Genomic DNA, 27632 nt, shown 5'->3' with positions numbered 1-27632 from the left:
GGCCCACTAGGGTAGTTAACATGAAATGCAAATGCTGGTGAGACAATGCTGTCAAGAATGTTGATTCATTGAAAATTTGTCAATGGCTTTCCTGCTAGGCCATTTAATTCATTCATCATACAAAATCACACTGGACCCATACTGACAATGTGACTGAATGCAATTCAACAATAAATGATGGATGAAAAAAGTGCTCAGCAGGCAGCTTTCACTTGGACAGAAATCATACTGCAGGACCCCTTCGTTTTATTTGCTCCATAGTAGACATAGGATGTACAGTGTAAGATAGACAGGCAATTATCTGATATTACTGAGAGATGGTGAAGAACAGCTTAAAATAATTGTAGAACAGGCCTCGTGCAATGAGCCAAGGTGAAACTGATTTGTTGGAACTCCCATGTGAATTTCCATTCTACTTTGTGACAAACTGAGGTGGACTTATATGATTGCACATTGTGACGATACAGGAGAGGCTGCTCTCATTACCTTAACCCTTTATTACCAGTAAAAAAGAGGACTTGTAGGCCAACATACTAGAAGATGCTAGCAGGCAATAATCTGCCATCAGATTGAAGGCCTTGGGGCTTTCCTGTGGTCAAGGCTAGAACCTAAATCAACTACAAAAGGAGATGACCTTTACAAGCAAGTTTTGGTGCTTTGAGTGAATGGCCCTTTAGACTTTTAGACAGAAGCCAAGTATATTAGCAAACTGGATTTGGCTTCTAAATATTGAAACGTGTTGTACATCCAAACAGCTGATCTGAATGGTATATATGACTCCAACAGAAAGTCGTTCAAATTCAAGCTGCTATCATTTGGGCTCTGCAATGTTCACATTGGGCTGGATTTTGTGGTTAGCAGTGAAGCAAGTGTCTGCAGCTGACTTTGAAGGAATCTGCCCAAGAGGATCTAGCGATCTCTGTTGCACAAACTTCCCCATTTCAAATGCCAAGTTGAAGCTGGTGCCAAGTCAAGGGGCTCTCCAGGCATCCAGCAGCAGTGACATCATAAAGCAGTGTAAGCAGCCAATCACAATGAATTATTCTCATAGACAGTAAACCAAAAAGTAAAAACCCTTCACTTTTCATTTTAAAGTTTTACAGATGGTAACATAAACAATTGGAAGGTACATGTGGGATTAAGGTATAAGATAAAGTATAAAATATTTTTTAAAAATAAAATTGTGGATTTTTTTTTAAATGGAGAAATTTGACCTCCACCAAATTTGGAACTGCTCTTCTAGGGCCAATGAAGCTGCTTGTCAGTGACTATGGACTTAATTCACAGTTAAAAACCCAGTTACATCTCAGTCAACAGGGTGTGACTTCAAAGGTTTTTATAATGGTATTAAGAGTATAAGAGTGGAAGACCTTGTTAGTTCACAGATTTTCAATTGATAGCACCATTGGGAGGGGGACTTCAACATTGCACCTTGTGGAAAAAAGTGTAGAATCACTGGCAGTAACTTCTGGATTTCTGTGTTTAACTGCTCGTGTGTGGACTCCAGAAGTCACTGTCAGTTTCAGAGGAGTAATGACAGCGAGTGCTGACGGTTTAGCCGTCATTACTACCACAAAATCTAGGCCAGCATGTTCCAATGCCTTTTGAATAATTTACTGGTTGGTCAGGTTTAAAACTACTGTGCGTTTACATGAATGACATTGACATTTTTGATAAGGAAACAGTATTCTTGGGTTATATTATTTGTCCCAAAAGGCATTAAGCTTGATCTTAGATAGGCAGTTGCTGTAAGTGTATCTTCCCTATCTAAGGTAATGCCAAGTGCCAAATAATTTCTGAGTCTGGTAGGATTGCACAGTAAGCATTTTTCATTCAATGCCATTCATCCAAAATATGAAGCACCAAAAGATCTTTCTAATACTGAGCAGCCCATCTGTGTTCAACAGCTTATAATAAGCCTTTCTGATTACGTGCCAAGTTGCATGTATAAGTTTTTAAGTAACATATGACTCATTTTCTCATACCCAGCCAATAAGTTTGCTGCCAGAGTAAGAGCAAAATTTTTACTCAAGTTCACTCAAGGGATAGTGATCAAAATCTCTCAGGTAAATAATTCATAACTTTACCAGCATAAATAGCTTTACAGCTGCTCTGGGTTCATACTTGGCATATCCTGCTCATCATGGGTGATGCATAAGAACCTTGAGCACTAGAATGCAATACACTGCTTCATTTTTGGTAACATGGTCTCTTGTTAAATTAATATTAATTTGCCCAGAATAATGGACAAGGAAATTAACACCTTTCTTGCAACCCTAGAAACAGCTTGTTATTCCGTACACAACCTCTCACCACTAACCTCACACCACTTTCTCCTTCGTTAACTTTCTTGTACCTCTCAATTTTAAATCAGTGTTCACATGGTCAGTGCTAGTCTAGATCATCTCTTTTTCTTCCTCTGCTGCAAATATGGCATTGTATAACCCTTCCTTTTCTCTGCATTCAAAACTGTGGGGCTGCTTACTTCTTTCTGGTGTTAAATCTACTCTTTAGTTAATTTCCAAAACCACTCTGCAATTCTGCCCTGTCAATTGGCCACAAGTCAACTTACTAACAAAATAAAACACCTCTCACATGCCAAACTACATTATGTACACTTTAACAGTATACCATTCTTTATTCTGTAGGCAAACATAAACAAAAATCCAGGTATTGAATGTTGTATGGTGTGCTTGGATGCCATTGCCAGAGCAAGGGTTAATGTGGGATTGGAGAATAGCACCGCCCATGGTATGATATATAGAGTCACATGGTAATGGACTGACAGGAGAGTCTAGAGAGAACACTCTGGAAGCAGCCTGTATTGAGGCAACAGCACCATGCATGACAGTAACCTGGGATCTGTAAATTGTTAAAGGTTAACAATAAACGATTCATGTTTAAGTATACAAGTCTCAAGATCTCATCATTGAGACATCTAAAAAACTAATAAGACAACATGGCCAGTAGTGGTGGTCTCTTCTAAAATATTATCACATCAGAAATAGTACCATAATCTGACATGGTGATCCACGGTGATATGAAAGGTGGCAGCTAAATGCATGGACGCAGAACAGATTCCCAAGGTATGAAACACTAAAAGCAGCTGAAGCCTAACATGCATGCCTAAGAAGAAAACTTGAAGAAAAAGTTGAAGAAGCTTCAATTGGAAGTGAGGAATCCACCAAAGTGAGTGGAAGTCTATTACAGAAATTAAAAAAAAACTGGACAATTTACGAAATGGTGAGCTAGGTTATAAAAAAGCTGTGCTTGCATTATAGAATAGGCGGTGGTCCCAGGGCTCAATAGATTGCAGCAATGATGACCAAACTGCACTGAAGTTAAAAAAAAAAATTGGCTGGCAGAGTCAAAAGTTTAAGAAGAAAAACTGCAGAGTAAAGAAGAAGCTGCTGAATAAGAAAAGGAAGTTACCTAAAAGAAAAAGCAAAGGGCAGGCAGAACAGAGGAGAGAAATGCTGTCGCTTTAAGTTAAAAAAAACAGGCCCCAATTGGATGGCCAGCTTACTAAAACTCCAAAGAGGATCTGCAGAAAAAAGGAAAGAATCTCAGAAAAGCAATACTTCCACCTTGAAAGTTTAGAAGTTCAAAAACAAAAGCAGCCATGATCGCCGGAAAGCCCGCCATAACCCGAAAAGGCACAGGAAACTCACAGCATGGAAAGCTGACACCCCGAGTGAAAAAAACGGTTACTTCACTGATAGTCTTAAAGGGGTAACGACATTTAAAGCAGTAACTACAAGAAAAGAAAAATGGCAAATTAGAAGAGCCAGATGCATTTGTGCTATGGATAGGACCAAACCAGACCCAAGAGTGGGAATCTTGGAGAAGGCAATTTTTAGTTTACAGGAGATTTACAGGGTTAAGTAAAGAATCAGAAGAAGTACAGGCTGATAAGTTTTCATTCGTCTTTGATTCATTTGCTGGTGAAGTACTCGACAGCCAATGTAAAGATCCATACACGACAACATTTGGGGAGATATTAAAAGGCCTTGATAGATATTTTAAACTCCCAATAAAGCACCTAGGGTGACAAAAGACCCCAGCGAGGGGGAGGACATCAAAAGACCCCAGCGAGGGGGGGGGGGGGGCATCAAAAGACCCCAGCGAGGGGCGGGGGGCATCAAAAGACCCCAGCGAGGGGCGGGGGGCATCAAAAGACCCCAAAGCCTGTCCACCATCTACAAGGCACAAGTCAAAAGTGTGATGGAATACTCCCCACTTACCTGGATGAGTGCAGCTCCAACAACACTCAAGAAGCTTGACACCATCCAGGACAGCCCACTTGATTAGCACCCCATCCACAAACATTCAATCTCTCCACCACCGATGCACAGTGGCAGCAGTGTGTATCATCTATAAGATGCATTACAGGGACTGACCAAGGCTCCTTCAACAGCACCTTCCAAATCCACGACCACTACCATCTAGAAGGACAAGGGCAGCAGGTAGATGGGAACACCACCGCCTGGAAGTTCCCCTCCAAACCACTCACCATCCTGACTTGGAAATATATTACCAGTCCTTCACTGTTATTGGGTCAAAATCCTGGAAATCCCTCCCTAGCAGCACTGTGGGTGTACCTACACCACATGGACTTCAGCGATTCAAGAAGGCAGCTCACCATCACCTTCTTGAGGGCCATTAGGGATGGTCATAAAATGCTGGCCTAATCAGCGACACCCATTTCCCATTAATGAATTTTTTAAAAAGTTGGCAAATCAAAGCGCGAGTTGGGAAAACTCAACCAGATGTATAGCCAGGCAAAACATCAGGCAGAAATGGCACGCAAAGAAGTTGCGACCCTGAAAGACTTCCTTGGAGAATCAAAATGTAGCCATGGAAAAGCGTGAGGAGCTAAAAAGGATGTTGAACATTACTTCAGAAAATGCTGCGTTGGAATTATCAGTTGCAACGAAACGATGCAATGAAGCTCAGAGTGAGTTGGCAAGGGGTAAACAAGAAAATAAACAGTTGAATGAACAGTTGATTATCCTTTAAGATCAAATGCAAAAGGAATGCATAGCCATTCAACAACATGAAGAAATGAAGACTGTCTTAAATAGTAGAATTGAAGCACAGCAGAAGAAACTCAAGGAGACTGCTGAATTACAGGAAAGCTCACAATGAAGCAAGCGAGCTTAATAAAGAAAAGGAAAACCTGTTGACAGACCAACACACGCTACAAGAATTACTTAGAACAAAATTTATTCATCTGGAAAATTACGGAGAGGAGGGAAATGAATTTTAACATCACTCTGAACAAACTGAAGAACCAGTTGGCATAGAAGACTCAGCAATGTTCCATATTTCAGGAGGAAGCCAGAAGCTACAAGAAACAGATTGAAGAGCTGAAGAAGCAGTTGAACGGAAAAGAGGAGGCATTGAAAGGAAAAGCCGTCAAATTTTCCAAACTGCGAGTGGCTAATGAAGTCATGAATTGCACAATTACAGAACTGAAACAAGTTAAGACTTCACCGGAGACATACCTGGGTCAACAGTGAAATCAAAATGAAGGACAAGGGCAAAGTTCTGTTGTGAATGGAGAAACAACCAACAGAAATAAGATTGGAAAATGTAAATCCAACATTGAAGTGCAAGGCACTAGAAGAAGGAAAGGCTGAGCTGAATGGAACTATTCATAAGCTTGCAAAAGGATTTCAAAATAAAATAGCAAACAAGTGTTTGGCTGAAATTGAGAGACAAGTGGAAATGAAGGTTCCATTTGTGAAACGTTTATGTCCAGCAAGAACATGGCAGACATTATGGTAAAACAAAATTCGAGTCCACTCTAGGAACGAAAGGAATACACATTCCTGTCGGAAGGAACGGGACAAACTCACAATGTCCTAAAAAGCAGATGAGTTGTTAGTAAAGAGAAACTCAACTCAAAGGAGTGCAAGAAGAAAATCAAATGGAGATAGCCAAGTACCAGAAACACAGAGTACCACTACCATTCCTCTAGACGTGACACACCAAGATGTGGAAAAATTGTCAAGCCTCAAGATCGTCTGAATTTATAAAGTCAGAGGCTTGAGATGGGGGAGCAGGGATATCAAGTAAAGATTACATTACAAGTAGTTATAGGTAAGGAAAGTTTTTTTTGGAGAAGGGGGATGTTGTATGAGGTGCCTGCATGCCATCGTAATTTAAAGGTGCTCGGCAGAGCAAGGGTTAATGTAGGACCTTGAGAAAAGCACTGCCCATGATATGATGTAAAGAGTCACATGGGGCAGAATTTTCTGCCAACGGGCGGGCGGGCCCGACCCAATCTCCGGCAGGCGGGGAGCCGATCCCCGCCGGAGAAGCGGGCCCTGCCGCAATTTTAAGCGGGCGGGCCAATTAAGGCCCGCCCAGCGTGATGCCCGGCGGGAAGCATTCCCCAAATGCGAGAGTGCGCTCTTTCGTGCGCATGCGCACAAAAGAGCGCACATCTCCCTGAGGCTAAGTGCTGCCTCAGGGAGATTGCTTACACTTGTTCAAACATTAAAAATAGAAAAATAAAAAAATCCTTAACATGTCCCCCTCATGTGACAATGTCACACGAGATGGGACATGTTAATAAATTTCACAAAAAATTTATTAAAGTTTTTTAAACCCTACATGAAACCTCATCTTGCTGGTGGATGAGGTTTCATGTTTTTTTCAGAAGCCCGCCGGGGCTCCTGGCCTGCCCACCAACCTTAAGGTTAACGTTTAATTGTTTTAATTATCCTGTCAATGGCCTCAATTGGCCATTGACAGGTCGGCAGGTGCACAGCTGATTTTGCTGTGCCCCCACCTGCCTGAAAATTTAAATGGGGCGGGATGACGTTGGGGGTTCCCCCCGACATCATCCCGTGTCATTTTGCGTGCCTTGCCCCCTGTTCGCCGACGGCAAAATCCAGCCCATGGTAATGACTAAGAAAACAGTCTAGATTGAACACTCTGGAAGCAGCCAGAGGTAATATGGAGGTAATAGCACTATGCATGGTTGTAACCTGGGATCAGTAGATAGTTAAAGGTAACAATAAATGGTTCATGTTTAAATATACAAGTCTCAAGATCTCTTTAAGACATCTAAAGAACCTATAATGCAACACTGAAAGTGTTCGACTAACTACACAAGTATTAACTACAATTTATATTTTTTTCCAATTCTAATCTAATTACAGGTAACACATTACTCAAAAATGCAAACATCCTTGCCTTTGCTGTGACAAGCTCTTTAGATCAAACAATAATGACAACATAAGTGCAAAAGATAACACACACAGCTTTCCCAACATAATGTTAGTCAGTCACGCTGCTAAAGTTAATCAGAAGCCACCTACAATTCATTTCTGTATTTCTATGGCTGAACAATCAGATGATTTTCTGCTCAAAGCTATAGGAGTCATACTTCTGGATTAACACTTTCAAGTTTCAATTTTATTATGAAAAGATGCATTAAAAAAAGCAGAGAACAAATAACATTGAAAGTAATAAAGTGTTGAGAGACACAAAGTTTTCCCTAATCCCACCAGCAAAGCACGAAGATATGACTGCTCATTCTTCAAATCAAAGGGCATGGTGGGTTGTTCAGGCAACCAATGCTAGTGCTCGATCATCAACTGACAAGAAGTGCGCTTGCTGGTGCAATACAGATAATTAGTTCTTCCCATCTCTCTCTCTCCTCAAAATGGAATATCCCAGTTACGTAGACATTTTAGCCAGCACTGTACCAGAGCACTGACAACATTCATTACAATCCCTGACAGCCTTCGGATTCTAAATCACGACAATCGGTTTATGAAGCTAACCCTCTTTAAGGCAAGACTACCAGACAAGTACTGCATCAATGTTGTCATAATTTTGTATGGCAACAAGTGCAGAACACTTTTCAAGTGTCTTACCAAGGACACAGGGGAACCAAATGAGTCAGTCATTCAGAATAAAAATATTCACCTAATTAATCTGCTTGAAACCTGCCCATCATAAACTATGTGCATCTGCATATTACCCTCACATATCAACTATACTGACCAAAGTTTTGAATCAATGTGATTATTAGTCTATTAAACTGGTTATGTTCAGTCCAATTATTTGTTTTAAGCCACTTTACTTTCTTCTTACAACAGTATCGGACAAGAAATATACTTTCTTTTAAGTACATACATTATCACATATTGGGAAACAATTAATGACTTTAGACTTTTAAATATCACAACCCAATCACATCACATACCAACAACTTATGTTTCTATAGCTCATCACACTTACAGGAAGATGCACAGAAAATGAAACAAGGTTCAAAGCCTAAGGGAAGGGTTTTGAGGAGGATTTTAAAGGAGGGAACTAGGCAAAGAGTTCCATAGGGCAAGAAGCTACTGGTTGAATGATAAGCCGCCAAAAAGATGCATGTAAGGTGCAAAGCAGGCGGAGATCACAAAGACAGTGTGTGAGGCCATGGCGGAATTTAAAAGAAAGGATGATTGAAGACTCCCGATTGTGACACAGGAAGCAAATGGAGCTCAAAGAGGACAAAATTGACCCGGGTACAATAACTTATATGGTTATGTATGCCAGCTATGGCAATTTGAATGAGTTATGACTTGAGGAAGACTGAGGTAGGGAGGTCAACCGTAAGAACATTTGAGAAGTTGAGCCTCAAAATAAGTTCTGGACTCAGGTTTCAATGGTGGAGAGAGGTGGGGTCAGAAAGGCAAATAACCCTGTGGAGGTGAAGGAAAGTGCAGTACTTCAACCAATGTCACTTTGAAATCTTTTACAGTACATCTCAAAGTTTGTCAAAACCCCTTCTTTTGTGTCCCTCCATCATAAGATCAGAAGTGGGGACGTTTGCTGATGATTGCACAATGTTCAGAATCATTTGCAGCTCTTCAGATACTGAAGCATATGCAGCAAGATCTGGACAACATTCAGGTTTGGGCTAATAAGTGGCAAGTAAAATTCACATCACACATATGCTGTGCAATGACTATCTCCAAAAAGAAAGAGTATTTAACCATCTCCCCTTATTGTTCCAACAGCATTACCATTACCATCGCTAAATCCTCAAATATCAAATCCTGGGGTTACCATTGAGCAGAAATATAACTGGACCAGCCATATAAATACTGTGGCTACAAGAGAAGGTCAGAGAATGAGAATTCTGCAGTGAGTAACTCCTGACACCCCAAAGCCTGTCCACCATCTACAAGGCACAAGTCAGGAGTGTGATGCAATACTCTGCACTTACCTGGATGAGTGCAGCTCCAAGAACATTCAAGAAGCTCAACACCTTCCAGGACAAAGCAGCCCACTTGATACCCTATCCACCACCTTCAACATTCACTCGCTCCACCACTGACACACAATGGCAGCAGTGTGTACAATCTACAAGATGCACTGCAGCAACTTGTCAAGCCTCCTTCGACAGCACCATCCAAACCTGCAACCTCTACCGCCTAGAAGGACAAGGGTAGCAGAGCTACGGGAACACCACCACCTGCAAGTTCCCCTCCAAGTCGCACACCACCCTGGCTTGGAACTATATTACCTATACCAGAACAAAAGTCGCGGGTTAAAATACTGGAACTTCCTTTCTAAAGCACAGTGGATATACCTACACCACATGGGCTGCAATGGTTCAAGACAACGACTCACCACCACCTTCTCAAAGGCAATGATGAATGGACAAGAAATGCTGGTTTAGCCAGAAATACCCACATAGTGTGAATGAATAAATAAATCAGCAAACTTTAATACTGCACTGTCCATGCCCAAATCAAAAGCACATATGTATACATATTTGTTTATCAAGAAAATAAAATAGTGGACTCAGTATTGACCTCAGGTGTACCAATTCCAACCCTATTCCAATCTGAGCAACTTCTATTAGTTATAAGAGGTGTCAGCTGTGGCTCAGTTCATAGCACCCTCGCCTTTGAATCAGAGGGTTGTGGGTTCATGTCCCACTCCCGGAAACCAAGAACTGTGATTGTACTCGAAAGAATTGCAATCTGTGACGGTTGGTAACTCGAAAGAGTTTCTATTAGTTATAAGAGGTGTCAGCTGTGGCTCAGTTCATAGCACCCTCGCCTTTGAATCAGAGGGTTGTGGGTTCGTGTCCCACTCCCGGAAACTAAGAACTGTGATTGTACTCAAAAGAGTTGCAATCTGTGACTGTTGATAACTCGAAAGAGTTTCTATTAGTTATAGAGGTGTCAGCTGTGGCTCAGTTCATAGCACCCTCGCCTTTGAATCAGAGGGTTGTGAGTTCATGTCCCACTCCCGGAAACCAAGAACTGTGATTGTACTCGAATGAGTTGCGATCTGAGACTGCTGATAACTCGAAAGAGTTTCTATTAGTTATAGTCCTCTGTTTCCTTAACACCAACTAGCTTTCGATCCACGCTGCCACATTTTTTCTCATGCAATACTTTGGACTTTGTTTGCAAGCCTCCTGAGAGATAGTTTACTGAATATCTTCTGAAAACTGATACAGTACATTATTTCCTTTACTTAAATAGTCATTTCCTTTCAAAACACACTTGATTAAATTTGCCAAATACAATTTGCCATTAAAAAGTCTCTGCTGGTTATTCTTGAACATCTGACACATTGCCAAATACGCAATAATTTGATCTCGAGTTATGGGTTATAAGGGTGTTCTTTTTACTATCACACTTGATATTGGATAAGAGTGGTGGAAAAGGAGACAAGATTTAATTGCATGGTCATTCACGACCTTCTCCTGACTCTGAACAGTGGGCTCAGCCCTAAACATTTTCCCATAATGATCTATAGTTTAGAAGTTTATTCTTTTCCGCCTTCTTGGACAGAGCTCTACACTATTTACAAACCAATCTTCAAACACAGTTTGCATATCTGAAAAGGGCTTAAATTGTTTTGTCAGAGCCTCCGTTAGCTCCTCTCTGAATTCTTTCAAAATATATCTAATCACGGCCCAGCTGCATAACCACCTTGAATTCTGCTAATATTTTTATAACCATTTTCTTCTCTATGTTATCTTGTCCAAGAAAGCAGAAAAGAGTAAACTGGTAAACTATTGGTTAGCTTAATGTGAGACCATTGTGGGAAAATAACAAATTTCTTCTATGTTACTTCAATCCATTTTTCCACTGCCTTCTGTCTTTCATTGACATTTTCACTTCCACCATCATTTGTAACAATTAACAGACAATATTTTACTAACATCTCCATCATACCTTCATCCTCCACAACTAGTTTTCCATCTTTATCTTTGAAAAGTTTTCCTTCTAATTTGTCATTTAATTTTAACATATGCATAATAACCCTTAATACTTCCCTCCAACATTATTCGTTGGCCTTTTCCATATTCCCTTTTGCCCCTCTAAACTCAGTTTTCATCTCACTTTCTATATTCCTTACAATTTTCTCTCACAATGTTGGTCCTAGTTATACGAGTAGCCTCCCTTTCAAGCTTCGGTTTATTTGTCATCTATTTACCTAGGAAACTTTTGCTTTTTTACTTAATTTATCTATCGTGCATTCTAATATTTGAAGATTTGCCACTCTTGAGCCATCTTCCTTTTTCACTAAGTTTTCTGCCGAGTTAATTTGAACAGATCTCTTCTTTCTCATTGAACAGTCTTTTCCACTCCAGCTCCCTTACCTTTGAACCTTAATTATCCAAATCTATCTTCACATTAAGTCTATGTTATAGTCACTGTTCCCAAGTTCATCAGTTATCTGTCCCACAGTATTTCTCAGGACCAAATCAAACAATCTTCCTCCTGGACATGAACTTAACTGAAAAACAATTATTAAAAAAAAAATCTTTTGTCCAATTAGACCGGGTGCACTAACAAGGATTTTTGAAGGAAGGAACAATACTGCTCAGTAAATGATGATCCAAGGTGGCTGCACAATAGGTAACATTTTTAGAACAGATACTCAATGAAAGGTAAATAGCTAGTTTTCAAATGCAGACTAAATAGCTCTGTTTATACTTCCACTCCCTCCCCCACCGCCCACCCCAACACACACACACACACATACATATTTGGGAGAGGGACTGTAGATAACAGCACAGCGCTTATGATTTAATAGAACGATGCAGCATAGAAAGTGACTATTCAGCCTATTGTGTCCCTCTTTGGTAGAGCTACCCAATTAATCCCACTCCCTGGCTCTTTCCCCATAGCCCTGTATTTTTTTTCCCTTCAATCCAGCTCCCTTTTGAAAGTTACTAATGAATCTGCTTCCATTGTTCTTTCATACAGTGCATTCTAAATCATGATAACTTGCTGCGTGTAAAAAAAAATCCTCATGCTGCCTCCACTTTTTTTGCCAATCATATCTGGTTTTAGCTGGAAAAAAAGAGTACAGTAGTTCAATCTTGGAATCTTTCTTTGCGGTTCAGCATATTATTAGAATTTCTGCCTAAAGCTTAATTGTGACTATGTTTGCAAGCAATTCAATCATCTTGAATAAGGCTAACTTTCGGATTTTTCATTTGTCATAGAATATTGCTTGTCAAAAAACAGACAATATTATATTTCTACTGAACACTTAATTTACAAAATTAACAGTAAAACAGTGTGGCTCGCCATCATATTTGTTAAATTGTTGGATGTCCTGATAAATAGTATTCGTATACTGGTAGCTCTTTTCAGTGAATAGCATGCTTCATTAAAACACCAGCTCTTTGCCTGTCAAGTTGAATCACTACTAAAGATTATGCATGGCAATGCTTAAGTGCCAACACAGCAAGCAGCATTGTAGCGAGACTTGTTTCTGTTAGACCACATACTGTATAGTGCAGAAAGATGGCACATAGTCAAAGCAGCAGTGCTTGGACTGACAATGCTAGCTGCTTACAAAAGCTGGCCATTTAGTTAGCTGCTTTCTAATTATTACTGTTTTGCTATTTTTAAAAACCTGCTTTGATTTTCTCAAAGGTAAAAGGCAAAACTATTTTCCTCAAATTGACAGCACATCTGTTGGGGCAAGGGAAACCACATGTTCAGAGATGATACCTTAAAAAATTAAGCACGTAGACAACAGATGTCACAATATTAATTCTGTTCAGTAAAACATTTAAAGGTCCAAAGCCTGCTCTAGCCAATTATAATTCTTGATTTTAATTTCAAAATGATCTGTTTAGTAGCTTGAAACAATTTTGGGCTGAGGCCTCCAAAACCTCAGCCGCTCAAGACATTTTAGTTAATTATACCAGCAGTGGCAAGTCAGGAAAAAAAGTCTCTCTCTATTGTTTCATTAACTTTTCTCTCGCTGCTTCACTTTGCATTCCTTTCCCTTTTCTTTTTCACATTTCTGCTTATCTCTTCTGTAATTGTGTTTCTCTTCCTCACTTCTGATTCTCTCAATCCTTCACTTCCATTTCTTGCCGTCTCCTTCGTTCTCATGTCTGTTCCTCTTTTCATTTTTATTCCATTGTCTTTCTGCTTTTTGTCTCTTCAGCTGTTTTCTTTTTCTACTTTGTGTAGCACTGAAGCTGCAGCATTGGGGAGGCGGTGGCATAATGGTATTGTCACTGACTAGTATTCCAGAGACCCGGGGTAATGCTCTGATAACAGATGGTGAAATTTGAATTCAATAAATATCTGGAATTAAAAGTCTGATGTAAAAACCTATCTGGTTTCACTAACGGCCTTTAGGGAAGGAAATCTGCTGTCCTTACATGTGACTCTGGACCCACAGCAATGTGGTTGACTCTTAAATGCCCTCTGATGGGCAATTAGGGATGGGCAATAAATGCTGGCTTAGCCAGCAACGCCCACATCCAATGAACAAAAAAATAGATGAGGGTGGTTTTCGAAACAACTCACTAGAGCTGGAAATTGATTAATTGCAACAGGGGTGAAAGATAATACCACTGAACTCATTTAGCATAAAAGGTCATCATAACAGGGTTACAGAGTTATGATCTTGTATATTGAATCCATGTGAAATAAAATCAGTTAAGACATTGATTTATTAAAGGTTATTAGACGTATTAAAGAAGGCTCCAGTTAGACCAAGTACATTGGATATATTTTGTGTATAATAATGCACTATAAAAGAAAAAAATTAGGGTGGTCTTCGAAACAACAGTAATTTTTTTTCTTGTTATTTCCTCCAAAATCTCTCTCTTCAAAGTTAGTTCTCTGGAAATCATTTAACATTAAAAGTTTAGTTGCAAGACTGCAATCAGGAGAAGGCACTATCTCAGGACTTAGAACATAATCAAATGATAGAATGTTTGATCAGTTAAAACCATCTGCTGATGCATGACCTACCTCCTTTTGAAAATTTGCCATAATTGATACATCTTCCAATCAATGAGACATATGTTTGAAGCATTTATAACAGTGGAGCTAAACAAATTGTTAGCGGCAAACAATTTGTGTATGATATTGAACAAATACTTTACACGAGAAATACAAGAATATTGGTTTAAACCCTTTAGTTATCAGTCTTCCTCAGAAGCATAGTTCAAACTCAATATGCAAAGCTCCTGAAATGCACACTCCTTGATTCCTTTTTTTTGGTGCTGTTTTTGTACACTTAATTCACAAATAAGACTGATCACACTTATGATCAGTCATTTAATATAAGTTAATACAATTTCAGGATTGAAAACGCCAACTATCCCATGAAATGCACATATATATATTTTATGCAATGTACATATTATCTGCGGATTTAAAAAAATAACTTGAAATTATTGGAATTCATATTTATAAATGTTTAGTATTAATATACAAATGTTTGAATTGGTTTAGCCAAACATGGAGGTTTGTGATGATCTTAGTACTGAAAGAAGTGCACTATTTCTGAAAGCTGCAATATAGCATTTCATTGTTATTATTATAATAATGTATTCATTATTTGGAACAATTCAATTTTTGGTATTTTGGCCATTTCCACAACATACATCACTGCACCACAGTCGGTGAACTACCTTACACACTATTATGCAAAGGAGTGGCATATCCTGCCATTTTCTCATCACTTTTTCTTTTCGAATAAGATAGAGATTGTGATCAATTTGATTCAAATTAGCCATAACTTTTGATTTACAGTATCTTGTGAACTAATATTTCATTTATGTATATTTCCATTCTAATATAATGTGAGGTCTTATTTCACATCATTTCATTCCATTTGTTAACTTTACCAAAAATGTAGATGAATAGAATGCAAGGAAAGCTTCTTTGTACTCAGTTCTACTTTGTAAGAATTAAGGAGGAAAATACACCCCTAATTATCATACTGTCCAAAATCAATAATTACATTCTCACATTCTTCGACTACATTCTGAAGTGGTTTTTTTTATTTGAACAAACCTTAAGTGTGAGATTACATAATTATGATCCATCTGTTTCTCACCATCTTTAACACAGATTACATAAGTGAATGCAGTTCCAAGAGATGTTTAATCCATTTTATTTCAGCATCGTTTCAAATTGCCAGAATCTTAGCAGAATACCATTTCATTTGAAATTAAAAACGTCTGCTGTCACCTACTTTGTAATGGAAGCATCCAGACTCATTAATATACCATTCGAGGCAGAATGATCGTCTTTCTTTTCAGGTGTTTGCACATTGAAGGTTGGGGTAGCCATGGCAATAGCAAGCCTGGCCCTTTTCTCATCTTTTTCAAGTACTTTCTTCATTCCACCATTCAGAAAATATTCTTGACAAACACTATAAAAGGAAGAACAGCTGGTCAGCCTTGAGAAACAATACATAAATGTTTACACACAAAACTATTTGCTCTGTGTCTGCAAAAACAATTGTAATGTATGTTATGAACTTATACTAAAGCTTACTAACACTCCTGCATCTGGCAGTTGTCAAATACCCTCCTGGCAAAGACTTGTAACCTTATGTCTATTTTGACTGCTGTTAATGCGAGGAATCCCTATTGCTTTCTTTCACTGGTAGGTGAGAAAAAAAACAAGAGAATGTTATCCTGGAATCCATAGTGGTAGTGAACATTCCATATTATTCGCTGCTCATATCTATCACCTTAATGAGAGAAAGCAAGCTTGTAAATATGATACTGCAAAAATTGAGAAAGAAAAGGACAAAGAGAAACAGAAAAACAAAAAAGAGATTGACAAATAAAGATAGCCAAAAGCATTTATTCATGCCATTCCAAACCTCTTCCATGTTATCCACATTTTCCAAATGTACAGGCTAATGTCCAATTTGTTCCAATGTCCCAAATGTGGAACAATTCCAATTTTTAAGGTATCATCTCTTTAAATAAGCAAAGTTGCATTCCACCAGACACCAACTCAATTGTGTCAAGGCTCACCATCTTTTCTGCTCCTATATGTGGTTTGTGGTTGTTCCATAGCTGTTATTATGAGCTCACAAATGTTAGAACCAGAAGTGAGGGGCATGTGCCCTAAGGTCTGAATTAGAATGCAGAACAATCTTAAAATTATAGTTAAGCGATTTAAGAGTGAAATCAGGAAGCACTTTTTTCCCACATAAGGGGTAATGGGACTCTGTGGCTCTCTTCCCCTAAAGGGCTGTGAGTGCTGCATCAAAATTCTTCAAACTCTCCTGTTTGAGCGTAATCTAAACATGTGTATTCAGATAACTGTAGCTGTTCACAAATGGCTCAGGTGAATCAGAAGGCTCCCAGTCAATGTTTGGCTTTCTTAATGTCTTTTTAAATATGATAGTTTTGCATCTGTAACAGAATTACATGTGGAATGTGACAGTTAAACAGAAAACTTATATTGCTCATGGTAAGTCATGAATATGGTGATTTTATAAAAATAGAGTGATGTGCCCTGTAATAAGCAATGTATTATCAGGCACCATTGATTTACTTTAGCACTGCAGTTGTAGGTATTCAATAACTAACAAAGAAGTAATTAATTAGAATCTTCACATCCTAATAACTCAGGCAATATAATTGGTTTCTCAAACACAAAGCTTATAATACAGGTGATGTCATTAGACAGCTCTGCTTAAAAGTTTTCAAAATATAATTTGCCTCCAAGTGTTTCAGAAATCAGCTTCTTGGGGAAATTAACAGAAAAACATAGCAAAGTACAAGACATTGTAATTGTGAAATCAGCAGTGAATAAATGGTGCTAGCTGTTTATTATAGTTACAGCTGCCCACAGACTTTTATTGGGCTTCTGCATGGCAACTTACGGAAATTAGAAAACCATTTCAGTGAGGCACCTTTGCAAGGCATCTGTGACCTGTAGGAACAGGTCAAGCAACAGTGTGTCTGTTCAACTAGATTGAAGATTTTTTTTTATATTCGATCATGGGATGTGAGCAATCATTTATTGCCCATCCCTAATTGCCCTTGTTCAGAGGGCATTTCAGAGTCAACCACATTGCTGTGGATCTGGAGTCACATGTAGGCCAGACCAGGTAAGGACGGCAGATTTCCTCCCCTAAAGGACATTAGTGAACCAGATGTTTTATTTTATGACAATTGGCAATGGTTTTGCGATCATCAGACTTTATTGAATTCAAATTCCACCATCTGCTGTGGTGGGATTTGAACCCAGATGCTGGGTCTCTAGAACACCAGTCCAGTGGCAATACCACAATGCCACCACCTCCCCAGGAGTGGTGTCAGCTGCTGGCAATACACACTCCACAGGCCCAGGATCTGCCCAGGCCAAAGATAAGTGAAGGCAGGGTAGGGTTCGCGGGATGGAATTCGTGGGATGGGGGGTGGGGCTGGAAGGTTGAAGACAAGAGCAGGGGTGCTTTCAGCACCACTGCAACACCCTCCCCTTCTGAATCCGGATCCATCAATGGGGCACAGAGTGTCTGATAATCAGGAGGTGTAAGAAAGCCATGGGGCTCCCATTTAATCCCCGAGGTAATACTGCATTGAGATGGGTTGAGGGATTAGTGTGTCAACTGACTCATTAATGAGCCTAACTGACATCCTGCCGATAAAAGATACAGAAGGAAAAAGTAAAAAGATAATTTTCACAAAATCACCAACAGTTAAAATATGAAGGAATGAGACACTACACCTGCATAAGTACATTTTCAGTGACAGAGGTGATTTGGTAGCAATTAAAGCTGATCACACCACTAAAAATTCACTTGCACTTCATTGGATTAGTCCTAACTTTTCCTGACATGTTTAATGGATATCTAATAGATATGTACAGCAACTTCAGGCCTTTCATAGTGTTTTAATGCCAAGTTTCTCAGTGAGGTACCAATGCAACAAAGCTTGTGGAGGGTCAGAGCCAATCCAACAGCAACTTCTCTATTTATCGCTGTATGTGCAGACATCGGAAGGTGCTGCCCAATATACTCCATAATGGTGATTACAGATAGCCTTATCTTTATACCTACTACAAAAACTGGGTTGATATTAAATCTGTGCTTTATTTCTCCAATAGCTATCATATTTTCCTACATTTCAACTATGACTGCACTTCAAAAAAAGTACTTAATTGGTTGTATCTTTGGGGTATCCTGTGGTTATGGAGGGTGCTATACAAGCCCAAATCTTTCTTTTTCTTTCAATTGCTCCCACTCAGTCTTTCACCCTCACCGTCAGAATGATTTTCTCTTTATACCTGTCCTCAAAATGCGCAGGCACGCTCTCTGTCCCTTGCTCTCTTAAGTAAAATTGAGCACCTGGCAACAGTTTATAGTTTTTTGAGAATTAGCATTTTTTTAAAAATTGATATTTTCAAGCCATTCTTCAGCAAAACAAAACAGAAATACTGTGACAGGGTGAGGTGATAAAGCTTATAATATTTGGAAAAAAGCCAAGGGATCCATGTGAAATTCTACAAGTTACTCAGATTGTTCTTATTAGCTTTTCGTTAGCAGGTTTCTGGCTCCTTTTCTCACTTTTAATTTCTGAGTTCCCTACTTCCAGTTCTGATTTGTTGCTGTTTTACTTTGAACCAATTCACTAAAGTCAACAAAATGCTGCAATGGCTAAAGTGTAAAAGAAAATGTGTCATACAAGTGTTATGCCATATGGAAAACTTTTATTATATGACTAACTGATCACACATGTCGTTGTACCAAGGTAGTCAACATCGTTTTGATTTTTTAAGGCAGTGCAGGGTTGGAGGTTGGGAGAAATGAACAAATGAGTGCAGGGGATGAAGGAAGAGAAAGCACACAGAAGTGAGAAAGGTCAGTTGTGAGGTAGGGAACTGGAGGTAATGATGGGTCCAGTACAGAAGGGGAAAGGAAAGGGAAGGGGGACGGAGAAGAAGTGGTGTGGAGAAGGTGACAGAAAGAGGAAAGAGATATACAACTGCAATCTGGTATAGAGTTGCCACTGTAATAATGCTATATAGATTACCATCTATCCTTTAGGGGGAAACTGCAGCCTGATGAAGTGCAAAGGGCATGTTGGTAGACAACAGATTGATTGTATCAGAAAATACAGCTAGCAAAGGGAAGGATGAAAAAAATGATAGCGGAATGCAACTAACGGTGAATCAGTGTGAACTTGAGCCTGCAGAGGAGGGAGAGTCTATGTCAGGGCAGATGTACAGGTATTGTGTGGGATGTTTTCTTTGTTGGTCAATTAAAGCTGGTATTTCATGTCTGCTTTCACACAATCAGCTTCAAATATAATTACTGGTTACTTGGATTTGTTGTTTTACAGCCACTTCTCAGTGATGGGGTTGGGTAAGGGAGGTTTGATGAAATTGTGCTCAGAGGTGGTACAGAATGGGAGCACCTGTCTTTACAAGTTCCATGATAAAGCACAGCGCACACAAGACGCTGAAAATATATTGTATTGACTAATTTTTTAGTAGACCTGAACATACACACTTTTGCCAAAATTAAATGATAGATTTCTATCACAGGATCTTAAAACTGAGTAATTCATCCACAAGAGAACAGGTCTTGCCACTTGTCCATGAAAAACAAAATTAGGTCTCATGACTTGTCCAGTACTCAGCCCTAGATGGAACAGGAAAATACAATGAAGTCTTCAGTTTCATATCAAACTGAAATAAATACATTTACTGCCTATTTTACACTGCAGCTTGTTAAATACCAGCATCAAATCACAGCTGTATATTTCCACAAGGTTACAATACTCACCAATACACTGCCATATATGACCATATATTTTGTGAATTTTTTTTCCCCATATGTTGTTAAGAATGTTATTTCATATTTACTACTTTATGATAGGCTATCACTCAAATATTTGGAGAAAGTTAATATTGGACTGAAATATGAACATAACCTCCCAGTATTCTTTAAGTTACTACCCTGAGAAGTATTTATATATACACAATATACAGTATGCCTTTAAGCATAGCTGTGCAAAATGAAGTGTCTGAGAGGAGACATTTACATGTTTAAAATTTCATATAACACTTAAATCAACATCACTAAAAGCTGATGATCTAAGTATTATCACAGCTGTTGTTGGACCCTGCTGTCGCAAATTGATTGCAATTTCTACATCACAACAGTGACTAATACTTCAAAAATACTTAATCGGCTGTAAAACTCTTTGGGACATGATGGAGCTACATAAATTCAAGTCTTTCTTTCATATGACTGAGCTAACAACTTCGAGCAGCACACTCTAGAGCCTACCAGACTGCAGGCTATTCTAGGCCTTGGTCGTGTGCGATGAGACATGTTTATTTAATGACATCATAGCGAAGGAGCCCCTAAGTAGCAATGATCATAACACAATCAAATTTCGCATTCAATTTGAGAGCGAGTCTAAGACAAGTGTTTTAAACTTAAATAAAGGCACCTACAAGGGTATGAAGACAGAGGTGACCAAAGTGAATAAGGAAATTACATCAAAGGGTAGTACAGTAAGGTGCAGTGGCAGACATTTAAGGAGATATTTTATAACACTCAGCAATGTACATTCCAGTGAGAAAGACAGACTCTAAGAGATGGATGCACTATTTGCAGCTAATTATGGAAGTTAAAGATGGTATCAAATTGAAAGAAAAAGCAGACAATACTGGAAAGATTAGTGACAGGTCAAAATTTTAAAACCAGCAAAGAATGACTCAAAAATGAGGAGGGAAAAATTAGAGTATGAGAGAAAAATAGCTAGAAATATAAAAACAGAAATATAAAAAGGAAAAGAGTAACTAAAGGGAACATTGCTCCTCTAGAGAGTAAGAAAGGGGAAATAAGGAAGTGGCGGAAGGGTTTAAACAGGTTTGTTGTGTCAGTTTTCACTGTAAAGACACAAATAACATCCCAGAAAAACTTGTAAATCAAGAGGTGAAAGGGAGAGAGGAACTTAAAACAATCATCAGGGAAAGGATACTGAAAAAACTATTAGAGCTAAAGGTTGACAAGTCCTCAGGACTTGATAGATTTCATCCTAGGATCTTAAAAGAAGTGGCTGCTGAGAAGTGGTTGTAATTTTCCAAAATTGCCTAGATGCTGGAAAGATCTCAACAGATTGGAAAATAGCAAATATAACTCCTCTATTCAAGAAAAGAGGAAGACAGAAACTACAGGTCTGTAGTTTGTCATAGGGAAAATGCTAGAATCTATTATTAAGGAAGTTATAGCAGGGCAGTTAGAAAATCCAAATGCAATCGGGTAGCATCAGCATGATTTTATGAAAAGGAAACCATGTTTAACTAATTTATTGGAGTTCTTTGATGAACAAGCATCATGGATAAAGGGGAACGTGTAGATGTGGTATACTTAGATTTGATAAGGTGCCACATCAAAGATTACTACCCAAACATAAGCGTGGTACAGGGGGTACCATGGATAGAGGATTGGTTAGTTAACAAGAAGCAGAAAATAGGGATAATTTTTTTTTGGGTTGGCAAGCTGTAACTAGTGGAGTTTCACAGGGATCAGTGCTGGGGCCTCAACTATTTACAATCTATGTCAATTACTTGAATGAAGGGACTGGATATATGGTTGCTAAATTTGCTGATGACACAAAGATAGATAGGAGAGTAAGTTGTGAAGAGGACATAAGATGTCTGCAAAGGAATTTTAGGTAGGTTAAGTGAGTGGGCAAAAATTTGGCAAATGGGGTATAAAAGTGGGAATATGTGAACTTGTCCACTTTGGCAGGAAGAATAAGAAAGCAATATATCATTTCAATTGAGAGATTGCAGAACTGTGCAATATGGAGGGAACTGTATGTCTTAGCAAAGAACCTCAAAATATTTTTATGCAGGCACAGCAAGTGATTAGGAAAGCAAATGGTATGTTGGTGTTTATTGCAAAGAGAAGTATATAAAAGTAGGGAGGTTTTGCTACAGTCGTACAGGGCATTGATGAGACCACACCTGTAATAGTCTGTACAGTTTAGTCATCTTACTTAAGAAATTAAATAATTGCATCAGCAGCAGTTCAGAGAAGGTTCACTCGACTCATTCCTGGGATGAAGGGATTATTTTATGAGGAAAAGTTGGACAGGTCAGGCCTGTGTCCATTGGAGTTTAGAAGAATGAGAGGTGATCTTATTGAAACATATAAAGATTCTAAAGGGACTTGACAGGTGGATGCCGAGACGATGTTTCCCCTGTGGGAGTGACTAGAACTAGGAGACACAGTTTAAAAATAAGGGGTCTCCCAACTGGGACGTAGATGAGAAGAATTTCCCCAGAAAGCAGTGGAGACAGGGTAATTGAATATTTTTAAGGCTGAATTAGATAGATTCTTGATTAACAAGGGTATCAAAGGTTATAGGAAAATAGAGTTGAGGCCACAATCAAATCAGCCATGACCTTATCAAATAAAGCATAATATTTTAGTTCTACATTCTTCAAGTGTAGTTGAATGAAAAGCATATTTCTTGCACTAGGTTTTTAAATCTCTGGAACACACAACATGAATTAAGAATACTAAACAAGAAACTGATGAGAAATCTCTGATTACTAAAAAGGGATGGCAAAATCTACAACTAATCCATCTTACACTGAGGTGTGGGTCAAGCATATTCTATGGTGATGACTTGATTACCTGCTATCTGCTCTGCAGCACCTTGAACAATATTTCCCAATGCTGCCTCTGCTTTGGTTAAAGCAGTCCTTAAAACAACTAAGAGAAAGAATTTCCAATCATTAAAGTTAATAGCATTAGTTACAGAATGTAATATTTAAAAATGAGGATATCAGGGTATGGATTTTAAAAAGTGAAATTTTGCAGAACTGTTTTGCAGCATTATTCTCTTCTTCCCCTCTTCCAACAAAAAAAAAACCCTGAACTGAAAAGACTACATGCATGGGAGACAGTTGGGTAGTGATAATATCATTGGACTAGTAATTCAGAGACCCAGGCTAATGCTCTGGGGACATGGGTTCAAATCCCACCATGGCAGCTGGTGGAATTTAACTTCAATTAATAATCTGGAAACGAAAAGCTAGTCTCAGTATTGCTGACCATGGAACCATTGTTGATTGTCATAAAAACCCATTTGGTTCACTTCTGTCCTTTAGGCAAGGAAATCTGTCATCCTTACCTGGTCTGGCATACATATGACTCCAGATCCGCAGCAACGCGGTTGACTCTTAAATGGTGTGGCAAGCCACCTGGTTCAAAGGCATTTAGGGATGGGCATAAATGCTGGCCTTGCCAGCAAAGCCAACATCCCATGAAAGAAGTTTTTAAAAAGCTAAACAGCAGAAGCAGCATGCAACAGAGTTAAATGATCCCAGAACCAATTAATAAGATCAAAGCTCTATAGCCCTGTCACATTTGGTCATGAATGATGGTGGACAATTAAGTAACTAACCAAAGATGGAAGCATTCTCATCCAGAATGATGGCCGAATCCAACACGAGTACAAAAAAAAAACAAGGCTGTAACATCCTCAGCTAGAAGTGCCAAGTGGATGATCAATCTCGGCCTCCTCTTGAGGCCACAGATGCTAGTTTTCAGCCAATTCCATTCACTCTACATAAAGAGAAGCAGCTGATCGCATTCGATACAGCAAAGGCTATAGGCCCCAGCAGCATCCTGGCTACAGTGCTAAAGACTTTAAGCTCCAGCACAAGCCACACCCCTAGCCAAGTTGTTTCAGCAGGGCTACAGCCCTGGGATCTACCAACAAAGTGGAAAACTGCCCAGCCATGTCCTTTCCACAAAAAGTAGCACAAATCTAATCCAGCCAGTTACCACTCCATCAGTTTACTCTCAAATGATGGAAGGGGTCATCAACAGTGCTATCAAGCAGCACTTACACAGCAATAACTGTCGAGAGGTTAGGGTTGCCAAACGTGATTAAATGCATTCCTGGAGGTTTCATCACATCACTTGCCCACAATCTTGTCATTAGTCAGGTAACACATCCATCCTTGTGATGCACTGCCTTCCTCTGTCAATCAGAAAGCAAAAAGATTCATTCTCCAAATGGATGATGCTTCAACCAAACAGCCGGTTTTCCCCATTTCAAATATTTTTGTATCTGGTAAAGAAAAATGTTAAAAGAAAATGACCAAAAACAATCTTTTTTTAATCTCCTGATGATTTTATTTCCAGGATTGTACACAGCAGTGTCCTAGAGATTGATCTTCAATCCCTGGAACTCCAAGCCAATCCTGGAGGGTTGGCAACCCCATCAGAGCACCAGTTTGAGTTCCACCAAGACCAGCATGCTCCAGCCCTCATTACAGCCTGGGTCCAAATAGGGAAATAATAACTAAGTTCTTGACTCCCCAAAGCCTGCCCACCACCTACAAGGCACAAGTCAGGAGTATGATGGGATACTTTTCACTTGCCTAGGTGAATACAGCTCCAACAACACTCAAGAAGCTTGAAACCATCGGGACAAAGCAGCACGCTTGATTGGCACCCCTCCCACAAACATTCACTCCCTTCACCACTGACAAACAGTGACAGCAGCATGTACCATCTACAAGATGCACTGCAGGAACTCACCAAGGATCCTTAGGCAGCACCTTCCAAACCCACGACAACTACAATCTAGAAGGATATATGGGAACACCACTACCTGGGAGTTCCCCTCCAAGACACTCACCATCCTGACTTGGAAATATATCACCGTTCCTTCACTGTCGCTGGGTCAAAATCCTGGAACACCCTCCCTAACAGCACTGTGGGTATACCTACACCACAGGGACTGTAGCAGTTCAAAGAGGCAGCTCAACACCACCTTCTCAAGGCCAATTAGGGATGGGCAATAAATGCTGGCCTAGCCAGTGACGCCCACACCCTGTAAATGAATGAAAACAAAGGTGAAGTGAGAGTGACTGCACTTGATAACAAGGTAGCATTTGACCTAAAGTGGCATCAAGGAGCCCCAGTAAAATTGAAGTCAATGAAAATCACAGCAACAACTCTCCAATGGTTGGAGTCATACCCAACATAGGGAAAGCTGGTTGTGGTTATTGGAGGCCAGTCATCTCAGTACGATGGCATAGCTGCAGAAGCTCCTCATGGTAGTGCCCTAGGCCCAACCATTTTCAAATGCTTCATCAATGGCCTTCCCTCTACCATAAGGTTAGAAGTATTGGCTGATGATTGCAATGTTCCATTTGCAACGCCTCAGATACAGAAGCAGTCCGTGCCTGCATGCAGCAATAGCGGAGCAAAATTCAGGCTTGAACTGATAAACGGCAAGCAACATTTGCAGCACACAGGTGACCAACAAAAGATACAGTATCTAACCATCACCTTGACTTTCAACAGCATTATATTCCCCACCATCAACATTCAATGGGCCATCTTGCACCAGAAACTTAACTGGAACAGACTGAAAATGGTATCTCAAAGCCTCATTGCTATCTACAAAGTCCATGTCAGAAGTGTGATGGAATATTTCTCACTTGCCTCAATGGGTGCAGCTACTACAGCACTCAAGAAGCTCAACACCATCCAGGACAAAGCAGCTTGCTTAATTGGCAGCCCATCCACCACCTTAAAAACATTTACTCCCTCCACATCACATTTGGCTCAAGTGTGTACTGTCTATAGGATGCACTGTAACAACTTGCCAAGGCTTCTTTGACCACCTAGAACAAGAGAAGCAGGTGCACCACTTGCCAGCTCCCTCCAAGTCACACACCATCCTAACTTAGATTATATCGCTGCTCCTTCATTGTTGCTGGGTCGAAATCCTGGAACTCCCTTCCTAACTGCATTGCGGGTGCACTTACAACATATAAACTGCAGCAATTCAAGAAGGTGGCTCACCCCTACCTTCTCAAGGGCAGTTAGGGGATGGGAAATAAATGATGGCCTAGCCAGTGATGCCCACATTCCAAGAACTAATATATATTTTTTAAAAATCCCAAGTACCATTCTAATAGCTCTCCTCGCCTTGACATCTACTGCAAAATGCGGTGGCCTGAATTAGACACAATACTCTAGCAGATGTCAATGTTTAGTATAACTTCTTTGCTTTTGCACTCTATGCCTCTACTTATAAAGCCAAGAATTCCGTATGCCTTTTTAATAGCCTGACGAACTTGCCCTGCCACCTTCAAAGATTTCTGTACATAAATCCCCAAATCTCACTGTTCCCACACCACTTTTTAAATTGTATTATTTAGTTCACATTGCCTCTCCTCATTCCTCTTTCCAGAATGCATCACTTCACACTTCTCTACATAATTGATCTGCCATATGTCTGCCCATTTCACCAGTCTCTCTATATCCTCCTTATTATGCACTGCTTTTCCAAATTTTGTGTCATCTGCAGACTTTGAAATTATGCCCTGTATACCCAAATCCAGATCATTAATTATATGTCATGAAGTACAGGGTCCTAATATTGACTCATGGGAATGCTACTGTATGAAGCCCCCCACAAGCCAAAATACTGTCACAGGGTTTCTCTATGATCTTGGGCTCATGATTTTCAATCAAATATTAGGCAAACAAAGGCACACTATAGGCTGTGTGAAACAAGTGCTCGGCTGTGGGGATGAACTGTGGCCCTAAATCCAAGGAGCATATCAACAGTAAAAACCTAAAACGGTAACATCTTCATGAATACTTTTACTCAATGTTTTCAGCCTCTCTTTGAAAAGTCTGTGGTGGGAGTTGACATTCTTCCCAGAGCCATCGCTCTGCTTGCTGAACAGAATTTAAAAAAAAAGTGTGGCTGAAAAGTGTGAAATCCCATCACCAGGCTTACAAGTCAAGCTACTAAAAAATCTAAACGGTACACCTTCTGTTTCCCTATGTACACACAGTCTCACTCTCTTCATCAAGCTACTCCGCACTTACCAAACAGTCCAGCGAGTTTAGGCACAGGATGGCAGAGGTAAGACTTACAGAATTCTAACTATATGCAGGGGCTAAATATGCTGACATTTAACTAAAACAATGCAGCTTACTAATATGGATAACTAGTAAGCTTCTCACTACTTGTCCAGCAAGGGGCACTTTATCTGATCAGCAATAGCTTGCAGCGGTATCTGGAGCTCAGAAGGCAAAGTTCCAGGGTCCAGACCAGTTCGGATCATTAATATACTTTTCATGCTTGTTCAGCTAGGACCATCTACCTCCTAAGGGACTGGTTTACATGATTATCAGGAACGGAGTGGAACAAATCCCAATCCCAGTACAAGACCATTAATGAGCTAGCCTAATCAATCAACACTATTTTGGAGAGCTCCTGGCTTTCTGATTCAGATATTGGATTGCTGAGTTTGTCACAGGAGACCAAACTAGTTTGGAACTTCAACTGTTAGGCA

General features: G+C 39.6%; 1 protein-coding gene across 1 annotated transcript in view; it reads right to left on the bottom strand.

Annotated features, from left to right (window-relative positions):
* samtor (S-adenosylmethionine sensor upstream of mTORC1) overlaps positions 1-27632 on the bottom strand; it is a 125881-nt gene that overhangs the window by 57815 nt on the left and 40434 nt on the right. Inside the window, exon 3 of the mRNA XM_078568081.1 lies at positions 15499-15678. Within this exon, the coding sequence (XP_078424207.1) occupies positions 15499-15678 (180 nt within the window). The remainder of the gene's footprint in view (positions 1-15498; positions 15679-27632) is intronic.

This window comes from Cetorhinus maximus, chromosome 22 (assembly GCF_964194155.1).
Source record: "Cetorhinus maximus chromosome 22, sCetMax3.hap1.1, whole genome shotgun sequence".
Lineage (NCBI taxonomy): Eukaryota > Metazoa > Chordata > Chondrichthyes > Lamniformes > Cetorhinidae > Cetorhinus > Cetorhinus maximus.
The sequence above is the reverse complement of the archived record's forward strand: the minus strand, read 5'-3'. Positions and strand labels throughout refer to the sequence as shown.